A 25280-nucleotide genomic window follows, 5' to 3' on the forward strand; every position below is an offset into this window, starting at 1 on the left:
CGAACTTCCAAACAATTTGCAGATTATATTTCAATCTAACACTTTATCGTACTTTTTCGCAATTTATCTTGTATGACACGGTAACCATCAAAGACACCGCTAACAGATAAAACCATTTAACTGTAGGACGGCTAATCCTAACGAAACAAAATTGATGACCATTCCTATAAACAAGAAAAAACGGAGGGGTGGGAAGGAAAAAGGAGTACAAGAACGAGGAGGAACGGCGAGAACGAAGAACGTTATCTTATCGAGTGGCTCTCGTCCCGAGAACTGGTATGCGACTCGGCAGATCGATGTTCTCTATCTTAAACGTTTCTACGATTGGGCATATTTTGTTTCGACTGTCCCCTAATTAGAAGTCGTCTGGACTTTCAAGTCAGGCCAAATGAAGTTCGAGCGAGGCCGATCGTGAGGTACGATAGGATGAAAACGAAGGAAACGTAACGATGACCAAGATACTTTTTTCTTAATTTCACGGTCCATTCGACCGCTAGAGAATACACGCGAGAGTCGAAGAACGCCTTCTTCCATCCTTTTTACAGGTTGCTTCAGAATGTCCGTGCCAAACTTTGCCAACATTCATCCAAACAAACGCGAATAATTCTATTTGATTGCGTTGATTCTAGTTGATTGACACGGTGGTGGAACGATTGAAATAACATTCTCTTCAGTTTCACTACGCTCCTCTGTTATTCCTTTTGATTCTATCGTACGCGTTATTAATTCTTCCGTCGTATTTGTCATTCGGTTCCGAATTTTACCTGGGATTTCAAACGATCTTTTCCGTCTTCTGCATCTAAACCATTTCTTTCTTCAACGAGATCAAATCTGGAAACCAGCGTACGATCGTTGATTCATCGCGCGTGTCTGTTATCCTATAGCGACTCGTACAATTTCTTAAAAATCATTCTTAAAAATTTCTGCATCATAGCCTCAGGTACACAAACAGAAAATTCCAATCGATCAATCGCTCGCTCGAATATCGATTCGACCGGTTATCTTCTCGGTCATCGTCATAAAATCAGAAGGTGTTGTAATAATTAAACGTACCGATAAAAAGTCCAACAACTCGAAAATTAGTGACATTTTCGATTGGTTTCACAGGTGCTACGTGCTCCTTTGGCATCGACTTTCTGGAAGAACCTGTACACGCGCTGGAGTCGCCTGAAAGTCTGGGTGGTGCGACCACCCGATCCTCGTGAAAAACAGAGACGAGGCGACGAGTCAATGACCATGAAATTTTCGATCCACATAGATAGCATCGTGTATTTAAAAATGCTTTTAACAGAACTCCGTCAGCCGATTGTCCCTAATAGGGGAACCTTGTCCTTGCCTCCGCTTGGCGTGGTTCACGTTCGCTAACCGGCTATATACGAAACTAACCGGACAATTAGTTAGCCGATCGTGACAAATCTACGGGCTGGAAATCGTAAAGTTTCAAGACTTTCGCTCGACTCGCGGGCCAACGAAATATCGCTGCAACTTTGCCTCGCCCCGGTAAATAACTTGCGACGACGTATTTAGTGGGCCGCTTTGATATTCGTTCGCGAGAACACGGAAATTGCGTACAACAAAGAGGATTTTCACTTGCAAATTTCTTTAAGAATTCGTTAACTAGTTCTACCCGGCTATGGCCGACTTTAAATTTCCATTCTCGGCCGAAAAGTAGATTTTCCCGCGCAATTATGAAACGAGCAAATCTCTCGAAACTGCAATGCACGCAATCTGTTCCTCTCGTTTCGTATAACATGCCATTGGTCAACGATTTTGTATGTCACAAGCGTAACAGGCAAACGTGTCTTATATGGGAGAATAAGAATAGATTGATAAATCATTTAGAAATGTCGCGGAATGTCTGAAACTTCGAAACAGAGTTGATCACAACAGTATCTCGTTAGCTGAATATTTCATACCTGGTTTTAATTATTCCACTTTATTCTTAAACCAGGCTACAGAGTAGAATAGTAAATATCCCTTCAAAATGGATTTTTAGCTATTTTTCTCGCCACTAAAATACATAATTTCAGACAAAGTAGCGGAAGTAGAACTCCATTTATTCGAAATTGTTGGGAGACAAAAGGTCTATATAAGTCTATGTAAGTCTATAAAGGTCTATAAAGTGGCGGATAGAAGAAAGTTTAAAATTGATACATTATGAATCTCGGTAAATCGGGTGCTGGAAGTTCTCGATCATATCGGCGACAGTCGTCTACTCTGTGTTTTATACTATTTTTATTCGTTGATCTTATCGAACATAAATTCATATTGTAAAATTATGCTGCCCATTTACGCTTCGTATTTTACAAACTTTATTTTACCCGCCACTGCACATAATCGAAGCTCTATTACCCATTTACGTAACAGAAACTCACATTCGGATAAGCGAACAGAGATGGCAAAATTTAATCGATCAGATTCATCGTTAATTAACATCCGCCCTTGTTCCCCAATGAGGCGTTTCATTTTCACAGTATGAAATTTTCGTAGTCGTACGAAACGGAACGAAGCTTAATATACTTGGACACCAACGATACTAATTAACCAGCGCATATACATTTATGCAAACGCTAGAATCCTGTGGCAATGTTTTTTACGCAGCCACTGTAAATCGACTTCTAGCGCGCGTTAAATATACAACGACGCTTAAATACTCGTATCCGAAAAGCGACAAAACCTAAAGGCAAACACGGAACCGAAACCGCGCTCGAAACCTAACATCTAAACAGCATAAACATTATCATGGTTAAATAACGGAGGAGCGTGGCACGAATGGACCAGTCAATCCGTAGCCGCGCAAACACCGAGCAAACACGTCGACGGATCGTCGTTGAAATTTTCATGGAGCTGTGTGCAGCCGTGTTCTAGACGTGACGGCGCGGCGGCCGACGACGCGTTACGAAAATCAACGGCTCGTTAATAATAGCCCCGGCTGTGTCATGCCCGGGCAACAGACAAAGGCTCATAAATGAGGCAAAAGTATTCACAGTTTAAATCAGCGGTGGATAGAGCACGGCATTGGGCGATGTAGGGCCTCGCGCGAGCACGAGTCAAGTCGGATGTGTATACGAGGAATCGAGATATACAAGGCTGCAACAGAAGAGATGAGAGAAGAAGAGAAGAAAAGGGAAAAGAAGAGACGAGAAGAAGAAAGAGGAGAATAGTGGAGGCTGAAAGGGATCGGGGCGCGCCTGAGAATGGAGATTTAAGGGTCCGACATGGGTGTGGGTGGCTGCAGGGTTTCTGCCGATGGCGTCGTCCTCATCGTTGTCGCCGCATCGTTACATTCGCCGCCAACGTGACGCCCCTGCGCTTGTTCGAACGGGGCCCCCCTCGCGTATATACGGCCCTTCTACGTGGCATTTACATTATTCGGCCCCGACTCGAATCTAATATTATGAATCACGCGCCCTGTCCGAGCCGTGCATAATGGGGTCGTAGGTCGGCACCGCCTCGCGCGGAATTCTTCTACGCTCTGTTGTTCTCTTCGGAGGAACAGCAATGGAACAAAGGGTTCCAGACCCTTTTCAAGCGGATGAATTTTCATAATGGATAATAACACTGTTGCTTAGTTACACTTAATAACGTCGCGGACCGGACGTTTCGAGCCCGGCGACGGGAAATTCGCCGCGGAATGCCGACGATCTCGCTTAACCGCACATGCAACGGATACACCGTGCAATTCTTTCGGTCTCGGAGGTCACGAGAGAAAACCCAGAAGCGGAGACACTTTAGAACCGTTAAATACGTGGCGTTGCTAATTGCCAACGTAGCTATATTTTTTCACATGGAAGCATTAACATTCTCCCGATGAAGGAACAGGTATCGTATGCACGTAATATACTTTTCACAAATATTACACGTTTACCTGTACCCTTCTCTCTCCTTCGATTAACAAGTTACGATATAACTTTCTATTTAGTCGGATTACAAATTCTCCGTCAATCTGTAGAATCGAATACGAAATAGCGGTAAGCAGAGAGAATATCGCGAGACAGAAGGAGAGAAATTACTCGTTACGAATATAGTGGAGGATAACGTTGGTGGAAATTTCTAATTGTTATACGACAGCAAAATATCGAACGATACGCGGTACGCTGAAAAACGATGAATTCTAAGGCGACTAAGAGTAGATCGGAAGCTTGATTCCACAAGAACGATACTCGTACCAAGTATGATACTCGATCAAATTCTAAAGACAATCCATTTTCTAACTTTCTGTCTGTACAATCACACGCAAAGCGAAACTGCCAATACACAAACGAAATCGATCAAACCTAAAGCCATCTTTCGTCCATAAAACATCAACGATACGAATGCCGCGTTAACGTACATGGAGGCGAGACTGTCTCAAAAACAGCGAATAACTCAATGAAAAAGTAAGAGAAGAAGTCGGGTAGCTTTGGTAAATAAGTTTCCCCGTGTGGAAGACCGACAGTAGAATGATTTATCGCGAAGATTTAGGAACAAGAGGGGGGTAACAGAGTGAAGGCTATAACGAGACGAAAGAGGCAAAAGTGGAGGCGAAAGGAGAGGAGAAAATTTTCTTAAATTGCACTTTGTAGCTCCTGAGAGACCTTACACAGGGATTTCGACGCCCACGGCGAGGGATAACGAGGCGAGCTCGGGGTCCTCCTCCGCGTGGAGGTGAGACACACACCGGTAGGTCTTTCGTAGCAATGCACAGGGCCCACAGGGACATAATTGATATCTGGGAAGAGCAAAGGAGCAGAAGAACCGAACCTGGAGATGGCTGGAACGTGGCGGAGAGCAAGAGGAAAAAATTACCTTACGAAGAGGCGACCGACACGAAACGAAGAAGGACGGAGGACCACCGAGATCGTGTCCAGAATCGCCGACTTGCCGAAACTCTGGCAAAGGCCACCTAAGCGCCGACCACGTATGCCTTTCTCCTTTTATTTCTCTTTCCACACCGATTTTCGATCCTTTTCTTTAATGGCCGGTTCAGCACTACGCAAACATCGAGTGACCACCTTCGTCCGAGCTAATTGCTAATCGCAGGTCAGCCAGCGATCCTCCTCCGGGTCCCTTTGTCTCGCACGTTCTTACGTCTTTCTCCGATCGTGCGCAAACATTCATGCGTTATTTCGATAAAATACGATAGTCGAATAGACGGACCCATGTCCCGTACAGTGGCTCGGAAGCTACTCGAACACTCGTCGGATACTTTCGTATTGTTTAAAACATTTTGCAAGTTCGTTATTAAGTTCATTAATAAAACTCGACTGTCATGATTGTATCGATGTTTGGAATATATCTGAAAACGTATAATATAATATAATAGAAGCAACGCATTTGCTAAATGTTACTAAATGTCCCACACAGTAGCCTCATTTTGATAATTAAAATTTCGAATGGATGTCGTTTCCAAGTATCGTGAAAATTGTATAGAAATTCTCAAACTCAGAAGCACTCTAAATCCGAACAAATTACGTTATAACATAGCGTTAACATGAAATTAATTGAACGTTAAAATTTCATTATATACTGTTTATGCATTCCCCCTTATTAATTCGCAGAACACATCCTCTTTATCCATCCCTCTCTTTCACCGTGAAACCTTCTCGAAGAACTTTTCCATGTCGATTAATTAACGAGATAAGAACGTCAAAGAAATTGGACGATCCAAACGTTACGGTAGAGACTCTGTAAATCACGCGGCGGATACCTTGAAAACTCGAAACGTCGCAATAACTCGAACAATACGGAACCCCTTTCCCGCTTACGAACGTTGATATTAACGAAAAACGCGGAAACAAAGAACGCAAGAGCAAATGGCGAGACAGAAACGGACAACGCGAAACGATAACAGATTGCGCGGTAATTGAAAAAGTACCGGGCGAAATTTTCAGGAAATACTGTGCCTATTCTTCTATTCTCATTGTCAGAGACTTACGTGGCGTAAAATATGTGCACCGTCAGTCGCACGACAAACAAGATTATCATGTTCGTTCGTGGTCGTGTGAAATAATAAGTATGCAAGCGTTATATAGTGCAACAAGAGGGAGAGAGGCGCATGCACGGAAATCCTGGTTACCGTCGTTCGATCCCCGGCGACCATAAATCATACTACCGTGTGGAGAATGCTTGCGATTCCGTGCTCTTGAATAATTGCGTCTACCTTTAACCACCTGCGGGTTCAATCCTATCATACTGTGTCGTCTCATCGAGGTAAAAGAATCGAATTCCTGGTATTCAACTATGGATAACAAACGCGAAGAAACCGAAAAGGTATAACCATACGCTTACCACCGCATTTATCGTGAAAAGCGTCGTAACTACCATGCAAATAAATCTAGCCATTATGTGCAACTTATTAAGTTGTATGGCAAACGAAATGTAGGCACGTTGCGGTATTTTGTCGAATAAAAATGACTGAATAGCTTGTTGATGATTGGTAGATTATTGGGAAGGTAAATTGCGTCATTTTCCTTTTGCCGATTTTATTACAGGTGGTGTGATAACAAAGTTTAGAGAATATTTCTGTTTCCACAAAAATTCCTATGCTACGATTATTTATGGAAGAAGGAAATAATTCGAAGCGTCGATATCCATCTACTTGTAATGCATAGATATTTGTTATTCGGAACTATTCTTTCAGTTCTGAAATTAAGTATCGAGGCTATCATTTTTGACAAAGGAAATAACTACAGAACACGTTGGACTTGAAAGGGGCTCTGAGGTTCAACAACAAATTCGAGTATCTCAAAGGTCTTTTCTTCGAAAACGAAATCTATTTACAACAGAATAAAAACGTTTGTACACCGAAGAGTAGAAAAATTTCAAAGGCTTCTTTTCCTTTGCTGAAGGTATTTGCAAAGCCCAGATTTATCGATAATCTTCAATCCAATACATAATACAGTAGTAACCCAAGTAAACCAAAATATTCAGACAGACGGATTAGTTTCCGACAAGGGAGATTTAATTCGTTTCAACAGCAACAAGATAAAATAGCTGATAAAATGTATCATCAATAGTGAATGCATTTGCAATAACATTGTTTAGTGCATATGATTATTATTAAAGTAAAGGACTATATAACTTCAAAATTCTTTCATGTAAAAATAATTTTAATGGCTTTAGTCAGTATTTATTTTATCGATGGAATATTTTCATGTTAAAACACGGTAAAAAGAAAAGAACATAGCAAACATGCACGTAGCGGAGTTACTTTGATAAATGGCAAAATCAAAGGAAAATCGAGCGAAAAAGAAGCAAAATAAAAAAATATTAAACATACCGGGCTTTGTCCATTTTTGTCAATTTTATCGAGGGAAATACACAACGAGGGTCGAGATAATTTTGGAGAGCACAGTATATAGGTACGATCTTTACGGAATGTCGATACCAGCATCGGTGTACGCGGTTTAGAATCCCTTTACGTGTCGTTTAACCTATGATTTGAATCACTTCGGTTTGTACACGGACAATTTTCTGCCACTCAACGTCAGATCTGCTTACCTCCGATGGAAATCACCGAGAAAAAGGAGAGTAGAGGGAAACCGCCAAAAAGTTGTCAGCAAACTCGAACGCGAACAAAGAGCTGGCTGCCGTTGTATACCGGTGCCTTCAAACGGCAAGATTATCATTCTTTCGATATTTATCTAGCAGTTTTTCGTCGCATTCTTCCTTCTTGTTCCACCATAAGATTTTTCCTTTTTCCTCAAACCACCTCTTTGCTCTCGTTCTAGTCCCACGGAGAACGAAATTCTAGGCCGTAGCCGCATTTTTCGGATTGACAAATAAAACGGACAATGAAAAGTTCCGAGGTTTGTTCGTCGAGCAGAATAAGTCTATTTAACTGCCGTAAACCTTCCCTGCTTTTCGTTTCGTTTCGTTTCATTTCGTTTCGTTTCCCTCCTGTTCGTGCGAGTCGAGCTTCCAAGAAGCTTTAGATTCGCCCTCTTTTCAGAAAAACCGATAAAAATCTGACGCGTGTATTTGAATGTCGTCTTCGATTCGCTCTCTTAAACAGATTTCGACCGTACGGGATATCTTGATGAATTAGCTGCACGGTTATAACGTACGTACTTGGAAAAAACGAAAAAAATGTACTTTGTATGGACTTTGAGCAATAAGAAGACAACTCCGATATTCAAATTGTATTCATGGCTGGAAAAAGCAAGATATAGGAAAATTTGATATTCAAAAATGCAAGAATTTGTTACCACGAATACTAGTCGACTGTGATTCATTTATAACAAAAATAAAAGCTTCAAAATGTGATTTGATTTTGGGCTGGCTTTCCGTTAGTTTACTCAAATCACTGAAAAGTGATAAAATGTCTTCTTATTGCTTCAGCCTCTTCATTTGTCTCACGCGGTTGTTCACATGATAGCGATAGTTTAATGTGAATTTCTCCTTTTAAACCTATATACGATTACGTGCATGTATGCTATCGTTCAAAAAATAACAAGGCAATTCTGCTCCTCCTTCGGAAAACGTGTTTTAATTTTAAACAAGCACAAATATTTTCTAACTATATAATGTTTTATTGAAATCTGCATGCATTCACTCACCACATTCACGAAGTCCTGGAACGTCACCGCTTGAACACGTGATTCCTTTGCTCTGATGAGGAGAATATGTCGTTTATTCGGTGGTATCTCAGCCTCCCATTCGGGACTTTTTAAAGCCGCTAAAAAATCCTCCACCGGTATCTCACCAAAACCCTCGGGATCAAACTAAGGGAAAAGATTTAATTACGTTAGAGATGTCGATTAAGCTGATTTTTTGCTGATAGATACTTGAACGTACCTTATCGAACAGTATTCGCCATTTCTGTAACCAAAAAGAAAATAATATCAGAATACAATACCAAGATAACTAACTAATATGTATTGGTTAATATAATTACATTAAATATGATCTAATGTTTCTCCAAAAATATCACTTTTTTATACCGCTATAAAATACAGTATACATATATAACAATTAGACTGTGGATTGTTATGCAATTTCATATTTCTATGGACGTTGTTGCTAAGGAAATAAAATCTATATAGAGATTCTATCTACATGAAGATATTTTATGCATGTCTCTACGCTTTTTCCAACAAGTTTCGCATAAATGCGTAAACATACACAGTCCAATAATAATAGTAACAATAAACGTATAAATTGCCGTACGTCGTTAAGAAGTTCCCGTCTATATTCGGATTCGTCGATATCGATTTCGGAAGCAAGATCGGTATGATCGGTAACATAGCCATCGTAGTGTGCGCTATTCGCCTCGCTACGTGCATATTCTTCCTCCTCCTCGACGGTACCGGCGATAGTCGGTATCGAAGCACCGCTTGCCAGTAGCATTACCACGCGTGGCACGAGGTCACCGGATAAATCTCCTCATTCCACCCTCTTTCGTCCGTTTCCTGAAACCCAACCACATTATTGCATTTCTACCGGTACAAGTGCATTACTACACATAAATTTTTACCAATTGAAACAATTGCAACATTGAAATAATATGAAGTTAAAAAACAATAAGTTAATGAACAATAGCCGCTACTGTTTCAACATTTTAGACGAATTAGAACTTAAATACGCCATGTCGTAGTACTTGATACGAGTGTTTGATATATCTTATAATTATTAAATTATTTGGATTAATTAAAAACTTGTTGAGATAATTATACGACGAGTATTGATTGTTCTTACACTATTCTACACATGCTTAAAATATTGTCCTTAAAATTATCTGTACAGATACGCAACGAACTATGCACTATAATTCCGCTCGCGCGACGGTACCGTTTCCATGGCAATGCATCGTCGATAGGTCTGGCTACACACTACCTATCTGCTGTATCTTGCTATTGTCCACCAAGTGCATTCAAGGTTATCGTTTCTAATTAAATGAAGCTTTCTTATCTTGCCTTATACCACGAGAAAAGCTCAATTTCGCATTTAAAAAAGTGCAAAGTTCCACGTTTCAAATATCTTTCTATCAGAAAAAGATTTTCTTCTCTTACGAAAAAAATACTGTTTCATTAAAATAGAAAAATGTAATATATTTAATATTATATATTGTATGTAAATATAATATAAATGGTTAAAAGATATTAAAAAGAGATTATTTATAATTCTATTGTCGCATATATGTTATACAATTCTAAAAATATTATACATGTACGTGTATTATGTCCAACGAAATGTAACAAAATTATTCTTTTATTATAAATTAACGAGTTCTTAAGTAAAACGAGAAGCAGTGGAGGTATTATATTTATTATCATATTTTACCACAGAAATAGGTCAGGCTATAAAGCTTCCATAATTCTATTAACGTCCCTTCCTAGGTAATCAACTTTATAGAAACATGCAATAAATAGAAAAAAGAATCCTCTGTATAAAGAAGTGTCCGTCAATTTACTCAAAATAGACGAACATATAATTTATTTAGAAAAAGAGAGCAGAATTATATATCCTGATAATTCATAAATAAATTTCAGACACATCTTTAATCTCTTTTCCAAATATGAACTATTTTTATTCGACTCTACTTATTTAATTCCACGAATTAGATATTTACGTTTACGTATATACATATATTACAACATATATACGTATCATCTCACGTTGAAATTCATAACGATTAATCTGATTGAATTTAATATTATCACTTATATATACATGTATACTCTTTGAACAAATCCAGCGTATCATTACCAAACAGCGAGAGACGATAATTAACCGTTAAAATCATCAATGCAAATTACCATTCTTTTAAACGATATATATTCGCAATTATGGAAATAATTACCTACTTAATAAAGATACAACGGTTCGACGAGTTTTCGATCTAAGATCTAATACGATACGTAAACCTATAACCGCGATGCAACCGAAGCGTCCACGCGTCCGCTCGTGCCACCCCTCTAGTCACTTTCCCTTTCCGCCCCCTCTCCCGCTTAACCTCGTCCCTCACCCCCGACTCCTTTACATCCACGTTCATTCGTTACCCTCCGTTTTGGCACGGCGTCACTGAAACTCACCCACATCCACCCCTCCTTTCACCCTCCAATGTCGTCGTACCAACCCCACAAAGTCATCCTCTATTCCACTTGCTCCATCTCTTTTCCGTCCTCGTTTACCTGCCCCCCCTTCTACGCCATCTTCTAAGCGCAATTACGTCTCGCCCAAGCAGATCCGTTTCCACGAGACGCTGTTAAGGTCGACGACCTTGAAGAATATCCGACGACACATCGTCATGGACGATGCTTCTTACGTATACCTCGGTGTCTTCTTACGACCAGCCCTACCTGGCGTTAGATTACCTCGAACCCTTTCGTGATGCACGGAACGCCAGGTTTACACCTTACTTCGTTTACCTTATGTATAGTTCCTATATTATACGCTATTATTTTGCGCTAACGATACTAACTAATATCGTAATAACACGTGTTAACTAATTATCGCTTCTATGTATATATCTATATGCATGAACGTTCGAACAGTTGGCAATATTTTGACATCTTTATCGCGGGAAGTTTTGAAACCGTCTTATCGAGAACAGGTTGGTAATAGCATGAGCCAATATGTACTCAGTTTCAGGATGTGAATGTGTAGACTATTTCTTTGGCTGTTAACCTTTCACACGACTTCTGCGGCTATCTCAGATATATAGCACAGGCTTACTTTCACTGTTTTGTCCAGGGAATGGTTTCACACTTGATAATACGTAATACGCATGAGTGCTAATGACATTGCTTTTATAAAGAATAGAATACATTCTCCTAATGCACGAATCAATGTTTATATAATAAATGAGCAATAATAATAGCAATATATTCGTATGGTTACTTGTATAAATGTATATACATAGTCATAACCACTATATGGGAAATCAATCGTATTGCAGTTATTTCATTGGCGAACATTGTGTTTTATTTACATATCCCTACTTCCAATAATTAAAACAGTAAAAGTGCAATATTAGTAAGACATACTATTTACCTTTTACAACATGAATACGATGATACTGGAGTAGTATTCCATGAGTGAGTGTTCACAAACGAGAAGAAGAAGACGTTAAGTAGAAATACTGTTAGCCATAACACCATAATCTCGCGGAACATTCATTCACAACATTCACGTTTTAACAAAATCACTTACATCACACAGAAGCGCAAATATGTTCTATATTTTTTAAAAATTCATTCCAACTATTCTATCGTTATAAGCACTGAGTCGAATTACTATAAACAATACTGACTTTGAAATGTTCGAATTTACAGCGTGGTAGCAAAAGTAACGCTTTGTTCTCCGTTTTGGCGCCACATTGGTAGTCAATCGAGATGTAATCGAGAGTATGTAACATCGATAAAACAGTTTCAAAATCGATTGGAGATCACTAAAAATACAAAGAGATTTCAAAGTATTTTTAAATCATGATTTCATCGAAACACGAATCTATGAAAAACAGTACTCTACTGTACTTGATTCGTATATTCACTTCGTTATGTCAACAATCGACACAAACAAATGGTTAATGTTTTCAGCAATGCGCGAAACGTACAATTTGAAATGGAACATGGCGGTTGGACAGAAATTTTCACGTAAGGTGTATATAGAGAGAAACGATGTTGACAGAGAACGTCGTTATAACGTAGGAAGTACAGATGTAACCGCAGTGCGGAAAAGAAATCGAAAATCGAGCCGAATCGGCACACGTCGTTGTCACGTTAACACGAAGACGATAGTGCAGTACGTGTGATAGTGGTGGCGGTGCCACGAGTAACTGCGGCAACGTGCGCAAAGCGCGTTCGATCGATAATACAGGTTGCCGCGGACCTGCGATAACCAATAGAAATCAGATCACATAAGACACACGCGAGGAACACGTGGAAAGTGGAAATGCGGTTGTGGTTTAACGTGTCGCCAATATAACCGATGTTGTCCGCGGGAAACGCGTCACACGACTGACGAGTACTTTACCACCCTCATAGACTCCCCTTTCCACCGCCCCCTTTTTCCACCCCCTCGATTCGTTTCACCCCAGACTCGTTCGTTCAACCCCAACGTTCAAGAATATGCTGCGAATGCTTGCATCGTTATTGGCACGATACAAATTGATACCTTTTCAACAGAAGAAACTTCTCAACCTCCATATGTCCTTTCTCTTTGTAACGTCAATGTCAATACATCATCGTAAATTGTGTTTCTTCAATTATTTGTACTTTACGATGGCGTTATGTAAGATTGGTAATATGTATAAAGCACTTCCTTAATCGTTCAATATATTTATATATAAGAATGTTTTTATTGGTATATATATATAAATAGTTATCAGTTGTTTTTGAAAATCATGCAACATTTTTCAACTATCTTACTTAATCGAAGTGTTGATTATAATATCGAGTAACGTTATTGGAAAGACTAAACAAATATTCGATATCTGTGACAGATATACTGTACAGATATACTGTGTACTTAAGTGTAGAACCTAAAACTACTTCATTATGAAAACCAAGTTAAAACGAGGGAAACAAACGACTATTTTAGAAATTGCAATAGCAGATAAGAATAAAATCTGTATTTTGTATTTAATTATCGCATACGTGTCATTATATCTAATGTTATTTCACATATAAATTGATCGTTCTGAAATAAAAATTTGTATCATAGAAATGTTCAAATATTTATAATCCTGAATAAAATATATACTTAATCCACTAAGTATAAAATTATTTCCTACAATCTTTATGTTGCTTAGTTTATAAAATATAACTGTATTATTTCTATTCTAAATATTAAATAATTGTACTAAGTATAGAATATTCTTTTTGGATATGTTACTTACCACATTGTGAAATGTTCCACTTAATATTGAGATTATATGATATTAAATAGATAGTTACGAAACATATAACATTTTATGGTCTTATTTTTAATACTATTTAAATCCCTTGATCTGTTCAGGTGGCGCTGATGTATGTGGCTGTCTGCATTTCCCTTTCACCACTACCTATTAAGGTGGAACAAAAAGTTAGGTTATGTTAGGTTAGATTTTAGTTGACACGTATCATAAATTGTTAATTTTTCGATGTAATGTGGTATGAAACGAATGCGAATGAAGAACGGAAACACAGAAACGATGTCATATCTACGTGACTGGAGGCAAGCATTGCGTGCTCCTCATGTCTACAGAGTTGCTAACAGTACATTTCGCATTCAGAGTCAATATTTGGCTTTAATTTTCCTATTACTATCTATTCCTCTGTTCCTACTTGGATTCCCTTTGCTGCGCGGAGTTGTACATTCGTCGTCATCGAATCAATTTTTGTCACAGTGTAGATATTACAAGTACAATAAGACATACCCTCTGTCAGCTCCAATCAAGACATCTAAGGGTATCACTTATCGTATAGCAATAGTAAGTGATCTTGACCACAATTCCAAAAGTTTAGATAAAAAAGATGTGTGGCACAGTATTATGAAAACTGGAAGTCTCTTTTGGAATCCTAGCACAAATTTTCTTTCGGTTGTTTGGGATGATAGAAACCACATGTTAACATCATCTTTAACTTTGAAAGGACGTGGCATGGAATTGTCTGAACTGGTTACGTTTGATGGACATTTATTGTCTTTTGATGATCGTACAGGAATTGTATATTTTATTGAAGGAGAAGAAGTTTATCCCTGGGTTATTTTAATGGATGGTAATGGTAAAAATTCTAAAGGTAAATCACACGTTTGATATCATTAGGATCAATAAAATTCTATGTTGCATTTCAATTTCTATGATAATTTTAGGATTTAAATCTGAATGGGCAACTATTAAGGATGAGCATTTGTATGTTGGTAGTATGGGTAAAGAATGGACCAATCCTTCGGGAGTATTTGAACATAATAATCCCCTTTGGGTAAAAGTAATAACTCCACGTGGTGAAGTTCAATCTGTGAATTGGATTTCAAACTATAAACGATTAAGACAAGCAATAAATATTGAGTATCCAGGTATAAAACTATATATTTTATACACAATTTAAAGAATTTTAATTTTCATTAAAAAAATGTTGTATAATATTTTTACATAGGCTATATGATTCATGAATCAGGAGCTTGGAGCGATATACACAAAAGCTGGTTCTTTTTGCCAAGGAGATGTTGTCACCAGCGCTATAACGAAACTAAAGATGAAACAATGAGTTGCAATATCTTATTAACTGCAGATGAAAATTTTGTAGATATCAAGGTATTTTTCTATTCTTGGTTATAGATTTAATGTTTAAATTAAGGAATACAAAAACGTTAATAATATTTTATTTTCAGGTTACCAAAGTTGGTAATTTAGTACCAATCAGAGGTTTCTCAAGTTTCAAATTTTTACCAGGCTCTCAGGATACGATTATCATTGCCCTTAAAACTGAAGAATATCAAGGGCAGACAGCTACGTACATTATGGCATTTACGATTGATGGAAACATCATGATGCCTGAGACTAAAGTGATAGATAAAAAATTCGAAGGTCTTGAATTCATATGACATTCCACTTAGGAATATTCGTACTAAATTTAAACGATGTAAATAAATGTACAGAGATTTTATAGTTCCATATTACCGTTATACATCATGTAATGACTGCGTGAACTATTTTACACAGTTCCTGTTCAGTTGAACCTTTTATTTTACAGTTTTACTCTATCACCAGTATTGTTCTTTCTCACAATGTACTTTTATTTTCATAATAATGGCAACACATTTACTGTATACTATTAAATGCGTCAATTGTAAATATAGTGTACATACGAATGTTTAACAATACTTATTATAAAATGAAACGGAATGTTACGTATAATTGAATTCAACGAGATACACAGAGATTATGGAATAGAATTAGGAATTTAATGCTTTGTTTTATACATTGACCATTACATTTGCAATAGAATAGAACGTTCCAATCTATTTTATTTCATTCCTAATTCCGTACCTCTTCCGCCTCTTAAAATTATTATGATAAAACTTTTGTTTAATACCGTAATGAGCCTTCAGGGTCGTAATATACATAGTCTAAAATCAATATCTATATATGAAAACACGAGGTGGTGGCAGCACCATTGCGCTATACTGACAGATACTTTAGTCAACTTGTGGCACCGTAGGTAGAAAGCTCTGTTTAGTAAACGTCACGTTTCAATTATTTTCTTAATAGACATAAATTATTTTTTCAATCCTTTTTGCTTAGGATATTAGTGATAATGTGCAGTTTCCTATAACTATCTTTGAAACCTGAGGAAACACCGAACAAAATCTTGCACGCATTGCACTTCTATTAACATTATTTATACAGTAAAAAGGAATGTAAATTCATTAATAGAAAGAATGGCAAAAAAGCGCGTAAAGTAAATCTTAAGGACTAGAAATTCAAAATAAAGATTTCGAAGTGCCGAGCGAATATTTGAATTGACTTTGCAAGTAAACACTCAAAATATTCACGACTAACTACTGCACGAGTTTATTTTTTCCCCATATGTTCTTCATATGGGGAAACTTCCTTACATAACATCTGCAATCAGCGTGAATCTCCCAAACACATAAAACATTTACGATGCGATCGTGTAATGTCATCCAGTTCCAGTTTTTCGAAGAAGCATTCAAGATGCGATTATGATGAAGATTTCCAGTTTTAACGTTTCCCACGCGCGATGCATTTCAACGAGGAAAGTAAGCATGCAGGAAGGAAGAATATTTTGCATACTTATACACGATGATATAGTAGTACCGCGCCTAACAGTGCTGTGACGCAAATTCGTCGACAACTGTACATATTAGTGTTGCTTCGAATTACTAAATTGTACTAATATTGAGAAGAGCATTAAAGGAGTACCGCTATCGAGCTGTTTGCCCAAGAAGAGCGGAAACATTCGTTCTGACGGCCGCAGAAATGTTTCTTATTTGACGCACACGCGACATTCGCGACGCGGATATTCCTTATCGGTTCGATTTACGAAAATATAGTTGACTCAGAGCAAACAAATTTCGTTCACCTGAAAAAAGAATTATGGCTAGAAAATCAGACGGCACGAAGGAGTGGAATACCGCTAGAATGGGTATCTCTCTGCTGTTGAATAACAAAACGGAGGAAGCGGAAGCCCTATTTACTGGACACCCGCATAGTTTTCACATGAAAGCAGGTCGCTGTTTTGTCTTATTCATGGTATGTAAATAATATATCGCAACTGTTTTACTTCACTGTAGAAGTTAAGAAGAATAAAGGAATTAGGGAATAATTCTCTTAAGATATTAAGTGTAAGGGAGAATCTTTTTAAAGTAAAGTTTGTTACGTTATTGTTACGAAGACTTATTGCTAGTAACGTAAAAATAGCTTGGATAACGTATCGCGTGCTAGCCTGCACGTTTTTATTGACCGCAAACCTATTTCGAACAATCTTAATAAGAGCCCATAATGTACGCTCTCGATATAGGAACAGAAAGGAATAATCGTTGAATAAATTTTTAGAATGCACTGATGACCTTTGAGAACGATAAGCTTCAGCAGGCTATGCTACTGCTGAAGGATATGGAAAGGGAATGCGCGAGTGACATAGGATGGTTAAAGTCTATGAAGAGTAAAGTCTTCAAAGCAGAAGAAACAGGCGTAATTATTATCTTCTGATTAAAGTTTGTTAATAAATTTTATTTTTATTAACACGTTCATTGCATACCTTAACGCAAGACTAGATTTTTATATCGTACAAGAGATATTTGTTAGCATATACATAATGGAAGTCGGGCCAGCAGTGAACGTGATAAAACAATGTAAAAAGATTCATAAATACTAGCTAGCGAGGAAATGTTAATAGGGAAATAAATATTTTAGAAGGACTACGTGAATAAATTGGAGAGGCAAATAGTTCTCGCAGACTCGCAAGTTTGTTCAGCGATATTAACGTTACTACAACAAGAACTCACTGGTTACGTACGTGGTGGTTGGATGTTACGTAAAGCCTGGCGAGTTTATCAGCATGCACACTCACAAATCTTGCAGTTATATCAGCGCACATTTGGTTCTAATCCATCGGGTATGTAATTGTATCGAACTATTGAGGAATGTCGTCGAGCTGTACTGTGATCAATAGCACGTACTCAAGCCGATTATAATGCTATTTAAGTTAAATGAAAATAAGAATGACACTGTTTAATATGCAATTGTATTGTAATTTCATTCCGAAGAGAAGGTGGTTGAATTAAGGCAAAAGACACAGGATACAGATCATTTTGATAAGAATATATAGATAGCAAATACTAGCAAACATTATTTTAGAAATAAGTAAATACTTGTTGAAGTCCTCTAAAAAACTTTTTGTCATCAGAATATTTATTCTGATCTTCCGTTTGCGAGAGGAAAGATTCGAAATGATTAAAACAAGAATATTTTTCGTTTAATATCAGAATGAATAAAACTAATATAAAAAGGGAAATTTTTCGTAATTTTGGTTTGAATAGGATTCGACACAAGATGCAGCACCCCTTCGTGTAATGGCTCCTCTTACTCACTGCAAAGTCCACATAGTCCAGGTTCCTCGGAATGGTCTATACCATCTTGCAACGGTTCAACAAACAACCCGACACCGATCTCATCCCCCTCAGGTCTGCGAAGCTCTCTATCAATGTTCTTCTCGCTCACTGGCATCACGTCCGAACAACAGACACCGTAATTGTTGTTTCTTCTTACAAACATTTCTCGATCCTCGTCGTCGAACCCTTGCCTTTCTTTTTTACCTATACACGAAGTAAAATAACAGTGAATTTCTTTTTCTTTTTTGCTTTTGTTAAGCATTTACATTAGGGTTACTCTTTCAAACGACAAACAAATTTTGTGAATGACAGCACATTCTTATACTTGAATCGTTATTTAACCCTTTCAGTGGTACTATCATTTATCTATGTTTCAGAGAATATCATTATCAATTAAAACTTATCAGAGAATATCAAATATGAAGAAAAGAAATTCTCCATGTCTTACTAAACAGACTTACTTAATTAACAGACTTACAACTTACTTAATTAAATACTTACAATTTTAAGAAGTGTTTACCGTTGAAAGAGTTAAGATCCGATTATCGATACACTGAACGAAAAGCTAACCGATGTGTGCGCATTGATGACTCAATTTTTTTTGAGAATATTGTGTCTTTTTGTAATGAATTGACGCTTTACCCTTTAAAATCGACAGAGGTGGAAAAGTGACGTGTTTTGCAGCTTCGTTGAACCATCTGAGGTCTCCCGGTTGATGTCAGCGGTTAGTTTTGGTTATGGGATTTATCAACTCTGTGTCAGTTTATTGCCGCCTTCTCTTCTAAAAGTAATTCACTTTTTGGGCTTCGAGGGCGACAGAGAAGCAGGAATCACTGCGCTGATGTATGCACGGCTTAGCGAAGATATGCGTGCTCCTCTTGCCACGTGAGTTTAGAAATAATTTACATATTGTGTACTGGGTGACTCGTGTAACTCGACATGGTATCTTCCATGAGATTGTATAGGGCTTTACGGTAAATTCAAAAAGTATATTACATGATATTTTTATCAAAAATCAATACTAGTTTTACGGTACACTGTGCAAGTTGTTCAAACTGCGCACCGTCCTCCGTAATACAACATTCTGCTCTTTTGTAAAAGTCTAATTGAGTAAAATAAATTTTGTAAATCTAAATAATTCTATCTTTCTGAAATGTATCAACGAGCAAAATATTATTCCCACTAGTACATATAAAAATATCATGCAATATGCCTTTATATGAAAAAGCAACATAATATGGTCCGGATGACCTTACCTTCTTTATAAAAGTAAAGTATTTTCGGATTTTTTTTATGGTCATTTGTAGCACACTTGACACTACCATTGTACGGTTCAAAACATTTTTTGTTACATTGTTAAATGGCAAAAAGATAGTGGGCCGCATTACTCTGTATATATATATTTCGTTTATACGATGAGATATTAATTTATCAATTTTCCGTCCGTTTTAGCTTATCCCTACTCTGGTACCACACAATTGCACGTCCATTTTTTGCCCTTGATGGAAGCAATCTACGGGCTGGTGTAAATGCCGCGAAACAATTAATCGCGGAGTGTCATTCAGAATTTAGCAATTCGGCGCTCTTTCTATTTTTCGCTGGTCGAATAGAGAGGCTCGAGGTAAGGATGCATTTATGATTATCTCAACACTTTTCTGTCTCCTCAATATGCTGACATTATGTACCATGAATAAATATTTTTAAAAATTACTTTGATATAACTTATCTTCTTCGCTATTCATTATTTATGATATAATTTAATATCGAATTAATTCTGTCTTACGATCTTTCCTATTTTCTTAATATCTTATTATTACTTTCGACAAGTATTACTATTTCTTAAAATTACATTAATGTAATCAACGTTTTTTGCTATTTATGATTTATAACTTACGTAGAATTAATTTCGTTTCACAGTCAAACGTAAATAGTGCTCTGCAAGCATACGCGAAGGCTGTCGAAGCTTCGAATCAAAGAGAGATCAAATTATTGTGTCTACACGAGGTGGCCTGGTGTCATCTGATTCGTTTAAGTTATGAAGAAGCTTACCGATCTTTGACACAATTGCATCAACAATCCAGGTGGTCGGTGAGCTTCTACGATTATTTAGCAACTGGTATAAGATATTTTTCTCTCCTTATTACCTTTGTCATTTTTCATTTCGGCTACATCTTTAAATATTTCTTCTCAGTCTGTTGCGGGGCGATTGGTAAATTCGATATCGTGGCCTCGTCTTATCGAAAGGATCACCATTGCGACAATCGAATGAGTAAAGAGACTCAACTGGGTTTGTTCGTTTTGCGTCGAACTCCTAAACTTGTGGATCTGAAAACTGGAAAGCCTTATACCGTTTTGTACTACAGACTGCTTGTATATGAATTATTGTATTTGTGGAACGCGATGCCATCATGTTCTGTGGACTCGTTGCAAGGAATACTTTTAGGTAACAAGAAATACATTCTTTTGAAAAATTAATTCAGAAATTATATATTATTAATGATATGATAGCATAATATTTTATATTATTACATGGTTGAATAACGTTTTAATACCTATTTCTTTGTAAATTTTTAAGCCTACTAATCATTTGATAATTTATTAATAATTATTCTTTTGACGATTAAATTGTTAGAATGCAAAGACAATCTATCGGATGAACCGATGGTTGGATTGGCCAACTTGATTGAAGGAGCAGCCTATTTCTGTCTCGGTGATACTCAAGCAGCGATTGAAAGTTACAGAAATTGTCTAAAGCGTCGTTATCCGATCAACGATGCGTATGATCAACATGTTAGCGCATTTGCGCTCTACGAGCTTGGCACTGCGCTGTGCAATATCAACGTAAATGATAAACATTCGAATAAACGATCAAATAAATTCTAAAATTAATTTCGTTTAAAATTCTATTTCCCTAGATATTAACGCTACTTTATGTATATTTCATTTCAGAATGTCGAAGAAGGAAAAATGTTCCTTTCGAGGGCGCAGAACCAGTACAAAGATTACGATTTCGAGAGTCGGCTCAATGTACGAATACACACAAGCTTACACAATTTTAACTGACGAAAAGTGAAAATCGAACGGTTACGCCTTCATCTGCTACAGAATTTACCTATGGAATCTAAAGTGCGATAACGATCAAGCATCGTCTTATTCTATAAAAATTCCGTCTATATCGATTTAAATCGGGAAGTTTATCTATGTACATCGACTTCGATCGGAACTGAAGAAACTCGTTCTTTTAAGATAGTTGTTCTAGAGTACAATAAAATCGTTACAAAGGTGATCGTTCATTACTCTCTGTAATACGTAGAAATCGTAGTAATACCAGCTGGTTGCATTTAACTATACGAATGCAGAAAATATTCCATTGTTAAATACGATGTATATAGATAAATTTATCCATGCTGTTATTATGTGTATATACATGTATGTATATTAGAACTACATGATATGTACGAAGAGGGAAGAAACAAGGAATGCCAAGTTATAGAATACCTTTATTGTTTCTAATTAAACGTAGAAGGTGATAATAACGAACAGTTTAATAGTCCAAGTTGTTACATTAAAAATAGACATTCCATATTTTTCTCCCTTATTCTTTATATACTTATACAAATACGCTGCAAAGACATACCTCCATAAATTAATGTTAAGAATAAATATTATACTATTGTTGCTTTGCGAAGTTTTTACTGTATTTATTCTGTTACTTACGTATCTTATCAGAAAATTATTATGTATTTACAGAAATTCGTTAATATTAGACAATACGTTGTATTATATATATATATGTTTTATTATTTTATCGATGTTACAGTTGCTAGAATAACATGTATAAAATTGTTAATCGAATTACTACATATGATATGTTTTTGTCTGAATATTTTAAAATTTTGTAATGAAACTTTCATAAGCAATGTCCATTTGTCGACTTGTACAATGTACGAGCATACTTCAAAAACGTAGATGTGTACAGTCAACTACAAAAAAGATGTATTAAATCAAATACTTTTCTGCAGAAAACTAATTGATCGAATTTATCGAGATCCGACGTATGTTATATTACGAATAAAATTATTTCATTTAAAAATATATCTCCGTTAAATATTTATTGCGAAGATACTCTATATTTTTATAGAGTGTGCTTATCTACATAAGATGTATAGAAAAGCAGACTTCAATTTAGCTAAAAAGATAATAAGATCAATCTAGGATAGAATTATCAATCGTAATTAATTTTTTATATTAGGAAACAATTAGCAAATATTCTTCAAATAACTGTTCCAAATATCTGAGATCTCGCTCGTCGTTTTAATCGATCTGAAGTTTGTTTTGAAATCTACTAAACGGAATTTAGCAATTAGACAAGTTGAAGGAACTTTGACAAAATTACAAGAGGTTTGTTCAGGCCCTTCAAAAGATCAAACCTGTGATTATGAGTACGATCCGATGAACGTTCGAAACACGTATTGCTGTGCAAATGGAGGAACCTGTCCAGCTGCTATATTGAATTCCTCTCGCCAATCTCCTTGGTACTGTAAATTCATCAAACCATTTGTATTTTGCATTATTACGTCGTTATTAGGTACGTCGATCTATGGTTAACTTGAAAATTTCAAAATTTTTAATTAATCCGTAACTGGACGATTTGGAAAAGAGAGAACGTTCTACGTAGAAAGCTTCGTATCCAATTCCTTAAAAATACTTCATGTTTTGAGATCAATTAGACGAATATTAAAAGATTTCCGTCTTATGGGATATTTACTGTAATCTTTTCCATTTCGGAAAAATGTACAATTATTATATAGATCTAAATCAGAATGTAAATTCCAGTTACGAATTTGAAATGTTAATACGTTTCGTTTTCAATGTCTTTTCTAGTTTAACGATGTAGAGAACATTTTCAAAATTTGATGTTAGATAATTCTTGAAAATTTTTTATTTCTCATACAGCGGAACGTATTAACGATTTTATGCTTAGCAAAATTTTAGAATAAACGAAAAATGAAATAATTTCGGATAAAATGCTTCGTGTTGAACGTTTCAGCTATGTCCGTGTCTCATTTGTGCGACAAATACTCAGCCAGTACGACCTTCAAGATAATCAGATCCGACTTGGTAAATCTGCGAACGCATTTGAATACCCTTTCGGTAATTACTGTACCGTTGTCTTGTTCGACAATTAAACGATATTAAATCACGATTTTAAACGTCGTTCGCTTAGATGGAAGTAAAGAACGTAATGGAAACACGAGACGATTTAAAGAGTAAGTTGAAAGAGGTTGGATACGTGATACCAAAAATGTCTGAGGCCATTCTCTATTTAAGAAACGAAGTGTCCCAGGGTAAAAAAGATATGATGTATCGATTACAGCATACACGTTATTCTTTTCCGGGATAGTTACAGACATTGCTTTATTTGAAATAGGAATGGAACAGCATACGAAAGCATTGTTGAAGGTTATGTCCCCAGAAACTGTCCGAGAATTGGTGAAGAGCGAACTGCAAACGTACGACGCTGACAAAACCGGAAGGACGGATTACGCGCTCGGAACTTCAGGTTTTAAATGGGGAAAAATATATTTTCTTTATTTTAGATTATTTTATTGTCTATCTGTTTCGCTGAAAATATTATGGAAATTGTCATAGGCGGAGCGATCCTCTCGACGAGAAAGACAGAAACGTACTCGGCTGGTGCACCGGTACTGAAACTTTTTGGGATACCAATTTGTCAGCAACAAAACACACCTCACGCTATAATTCAGGTTACCGAATATTACTCTTTAATTAATTCATTTATCGCGAAATACGAATAACGATTATAAATAAATCGCTATTCCTGAAAAGCGGATAAATAATGAAATTAATATTTCCTTTGAAATATATCGATCAATTTTCATTATATAGACTAGTGTTCTTCCGGGTGAGTGTTGGGCATTTAAAGGCAGCAGTGGAAGCGTTGTTATACAGTTACTCGGTTTCGTACATGTATCTGGAGTAAGTCTGGAACATATCCCACAGTCGATATCTCCTACAGGGGAAACGAGCACCGCTCCAAAACAATTTTCTATTCTGGTAAATTTCGGAAATTTAATGTGTCGTAATTTAGAATATCGTAAACGAAACAGATATACGTTACATATTTGCAGGGTTTAACCAGCGTAGATGATACAAATTCTTTCTTTTTTGGTGAATTCACGTACGATAATACTGGTCCTCCTGTACAATATTTTGAGGTTCAGGTAAAGTAAAGTTTATCGATATACATTTTATCAAATATATATTATCACTTGTAATTTACAGAACAAACCAAAGAAAGCATACGAAATAATCGAATTAAAGGTTCATTCCAATAGTGGTAACAATGAATACACCTGCATCTACAGAATAAGGGTTCACGGTACCCTAAGTAAAAAGAGTAGGTAATTTTCCCTTAAATAATTATTTAACGGTCGAAAGAAGAAATTTTGGGATGGTATTTGCGATCAAAGGAACTTGGCCAGATGAGAATTCCAAGAGATTATCGACATAGTGTAATTGTTAATATAATATCGATTTGGATAAGATTTTCGTATGTAAGGTATTATGTATACTTTATTATATAGTAAATAAAGACATATATAATTTTCATATTTTTATCCTTCTTCTTTATCTCATTTTTAACGAAATAGAGTTTGATTCTAATAATTTAATTAATTAATAAGAGTTAATAATTGCGAGATAAATATAACGTACAA

General features: G+C 36.6%; 3 protein-coding genes across 3 annotated transcripts in view; 2 read left to right on the plus strand and 1 right to left on the minus strand.

The window, feature by feature from the left end:
- Positions 1–13699, minus strand: part of LOC122573261 (protein rhomboid) — a 491317-nt gene extending 477618 nt beyond the window's left edge. Inside the window, exons 1-5 of the mRNA XM_043739381.1 lie at positions 12459–13699; positions 11977–12373; positions 9151–9392; positions 8779–8802; positions 8541–8705 (exon numbers count right to left, since the gene is read on the minus strand). Coding sequence (XP_043595316.1) covers positions 8541–8705; positions 8779–8802; positions 9151–9330 — 369 coding nt within the window. The 5' untranslated portion in view covers positions 9331–9392; positions 11977–12373; positions 12459–13699. The remainder of the gene's footprint in view (positions 1–8540; positions 8706–8778; positions 8803–9150; positions 9393–11976; positions 12374–12458) is intronic.
- A 243-nt stretch (positions 13700–13942) lies between these two features.
- LOC122573263 (soluble calcium-activated nucleotidase 1) lies at positions 13943–15927 on the plus strand. Its single transcript, XM_043739383.1, has 4 exons — positions 13943–14702; positions 14776–14979; positions 15060–15217; positions 15295–15927. Exons 1-4 carry the CDS (start codon positions 14078–14080, stop codon positions 15505–15507), a joined length of 1200 nt encoding a protein of 399 aa, XP_043595318.1. The 5' UTR covers positions 13943–14077; the 3' UTR covers positions 15508–15927.
- A 144-nt stretch (positions 15928–16071) lies between these two features.
- Positions 16072–25173, plus strand: LOC122573264 (tetratricopeptide repeat protein 39C-like). Its single transcript, XM_043739384.1, has 16 exons — positions 16072–17179; positions 17483–17620; positions 17843–18044; positions 18469–18676; positions 19225–19425; positions 19993–20161; positions 20458–20656; positions 20732–20983; positions 22952–23128; positions 23591–23694; positions 23768–23888; positions 23972–24103; positions 24193–24308; positions 24451–24618; positions 24693–24785; positions 24847–25173. The coding sequence occupies exons 1-16, from the start codon at positions 17024–17026 to the stop codon at positions 24967–24969; spliced, it is 2559 nt and encodes an 852-aa protein (XP_043595319.1). The 5' UTR covers positions 16072–17023; the 3' UTR covers positions 24970–25173.
- The last annotated feature ends 107 nt before the right edge of the window (positions 25174–25280 follow it).

Source organism: Bombus pyrosoma, linkage group LG11, assembly GCF_014825855.1.
Source record: "Bombus pyrosoma isolate SC7728 linkage group LG11, ASM1482585v1, whole genome shotgun sequence".
NCBI classification, from domain to species: Eukaryota; Metazoa; Arthropoda; class Insecta; order Hymenoptera; family Apidae; genus Bombus; species Bombus pyrosoma.

Coding starts and splice junctions, on each gene's coding strand:
- LOC122573263 (XM_043739383.1), top strand. CDS start 14,078: ATGAAACGAATGCGAATGAAGAACGGAAACACAGAAACGATGTCATAT. Junction 14,703..14,775: donor TAATGGTAAAAATTCTAAAG/GTAAATCACACG, acceptor TGATAATTTTAG/GATTTAAATCTGAATGGGCA. Junction 14,980..15,059: donor AATAAATATTGAGTATCCAG/GTATAAAACTAT, acceptor ATTTTTACATAG/GCTATATGATTCATGAATCA.
- LOC122573264 (XM_043739384.1), top strand. CDS start 17,024: ATGGCTAGAAAATCAGACGGCACGAAGGAGTGGAATACCGCTAGAATG. Junction 18,045..18,468: donor ATTTGGTTCTAATCCATCGG/GTATGTAATTGT, acceptor TGGTTTGAATAG/GATTCGACACAAGATGCAGC. Junction 23,695..23,767: donor CGCATTTGAATACCCTTTCG/GTAATTACTGTA, acceptor TCGTTCGCTTAG/ATGGAAGTAAAGAACGTAAT.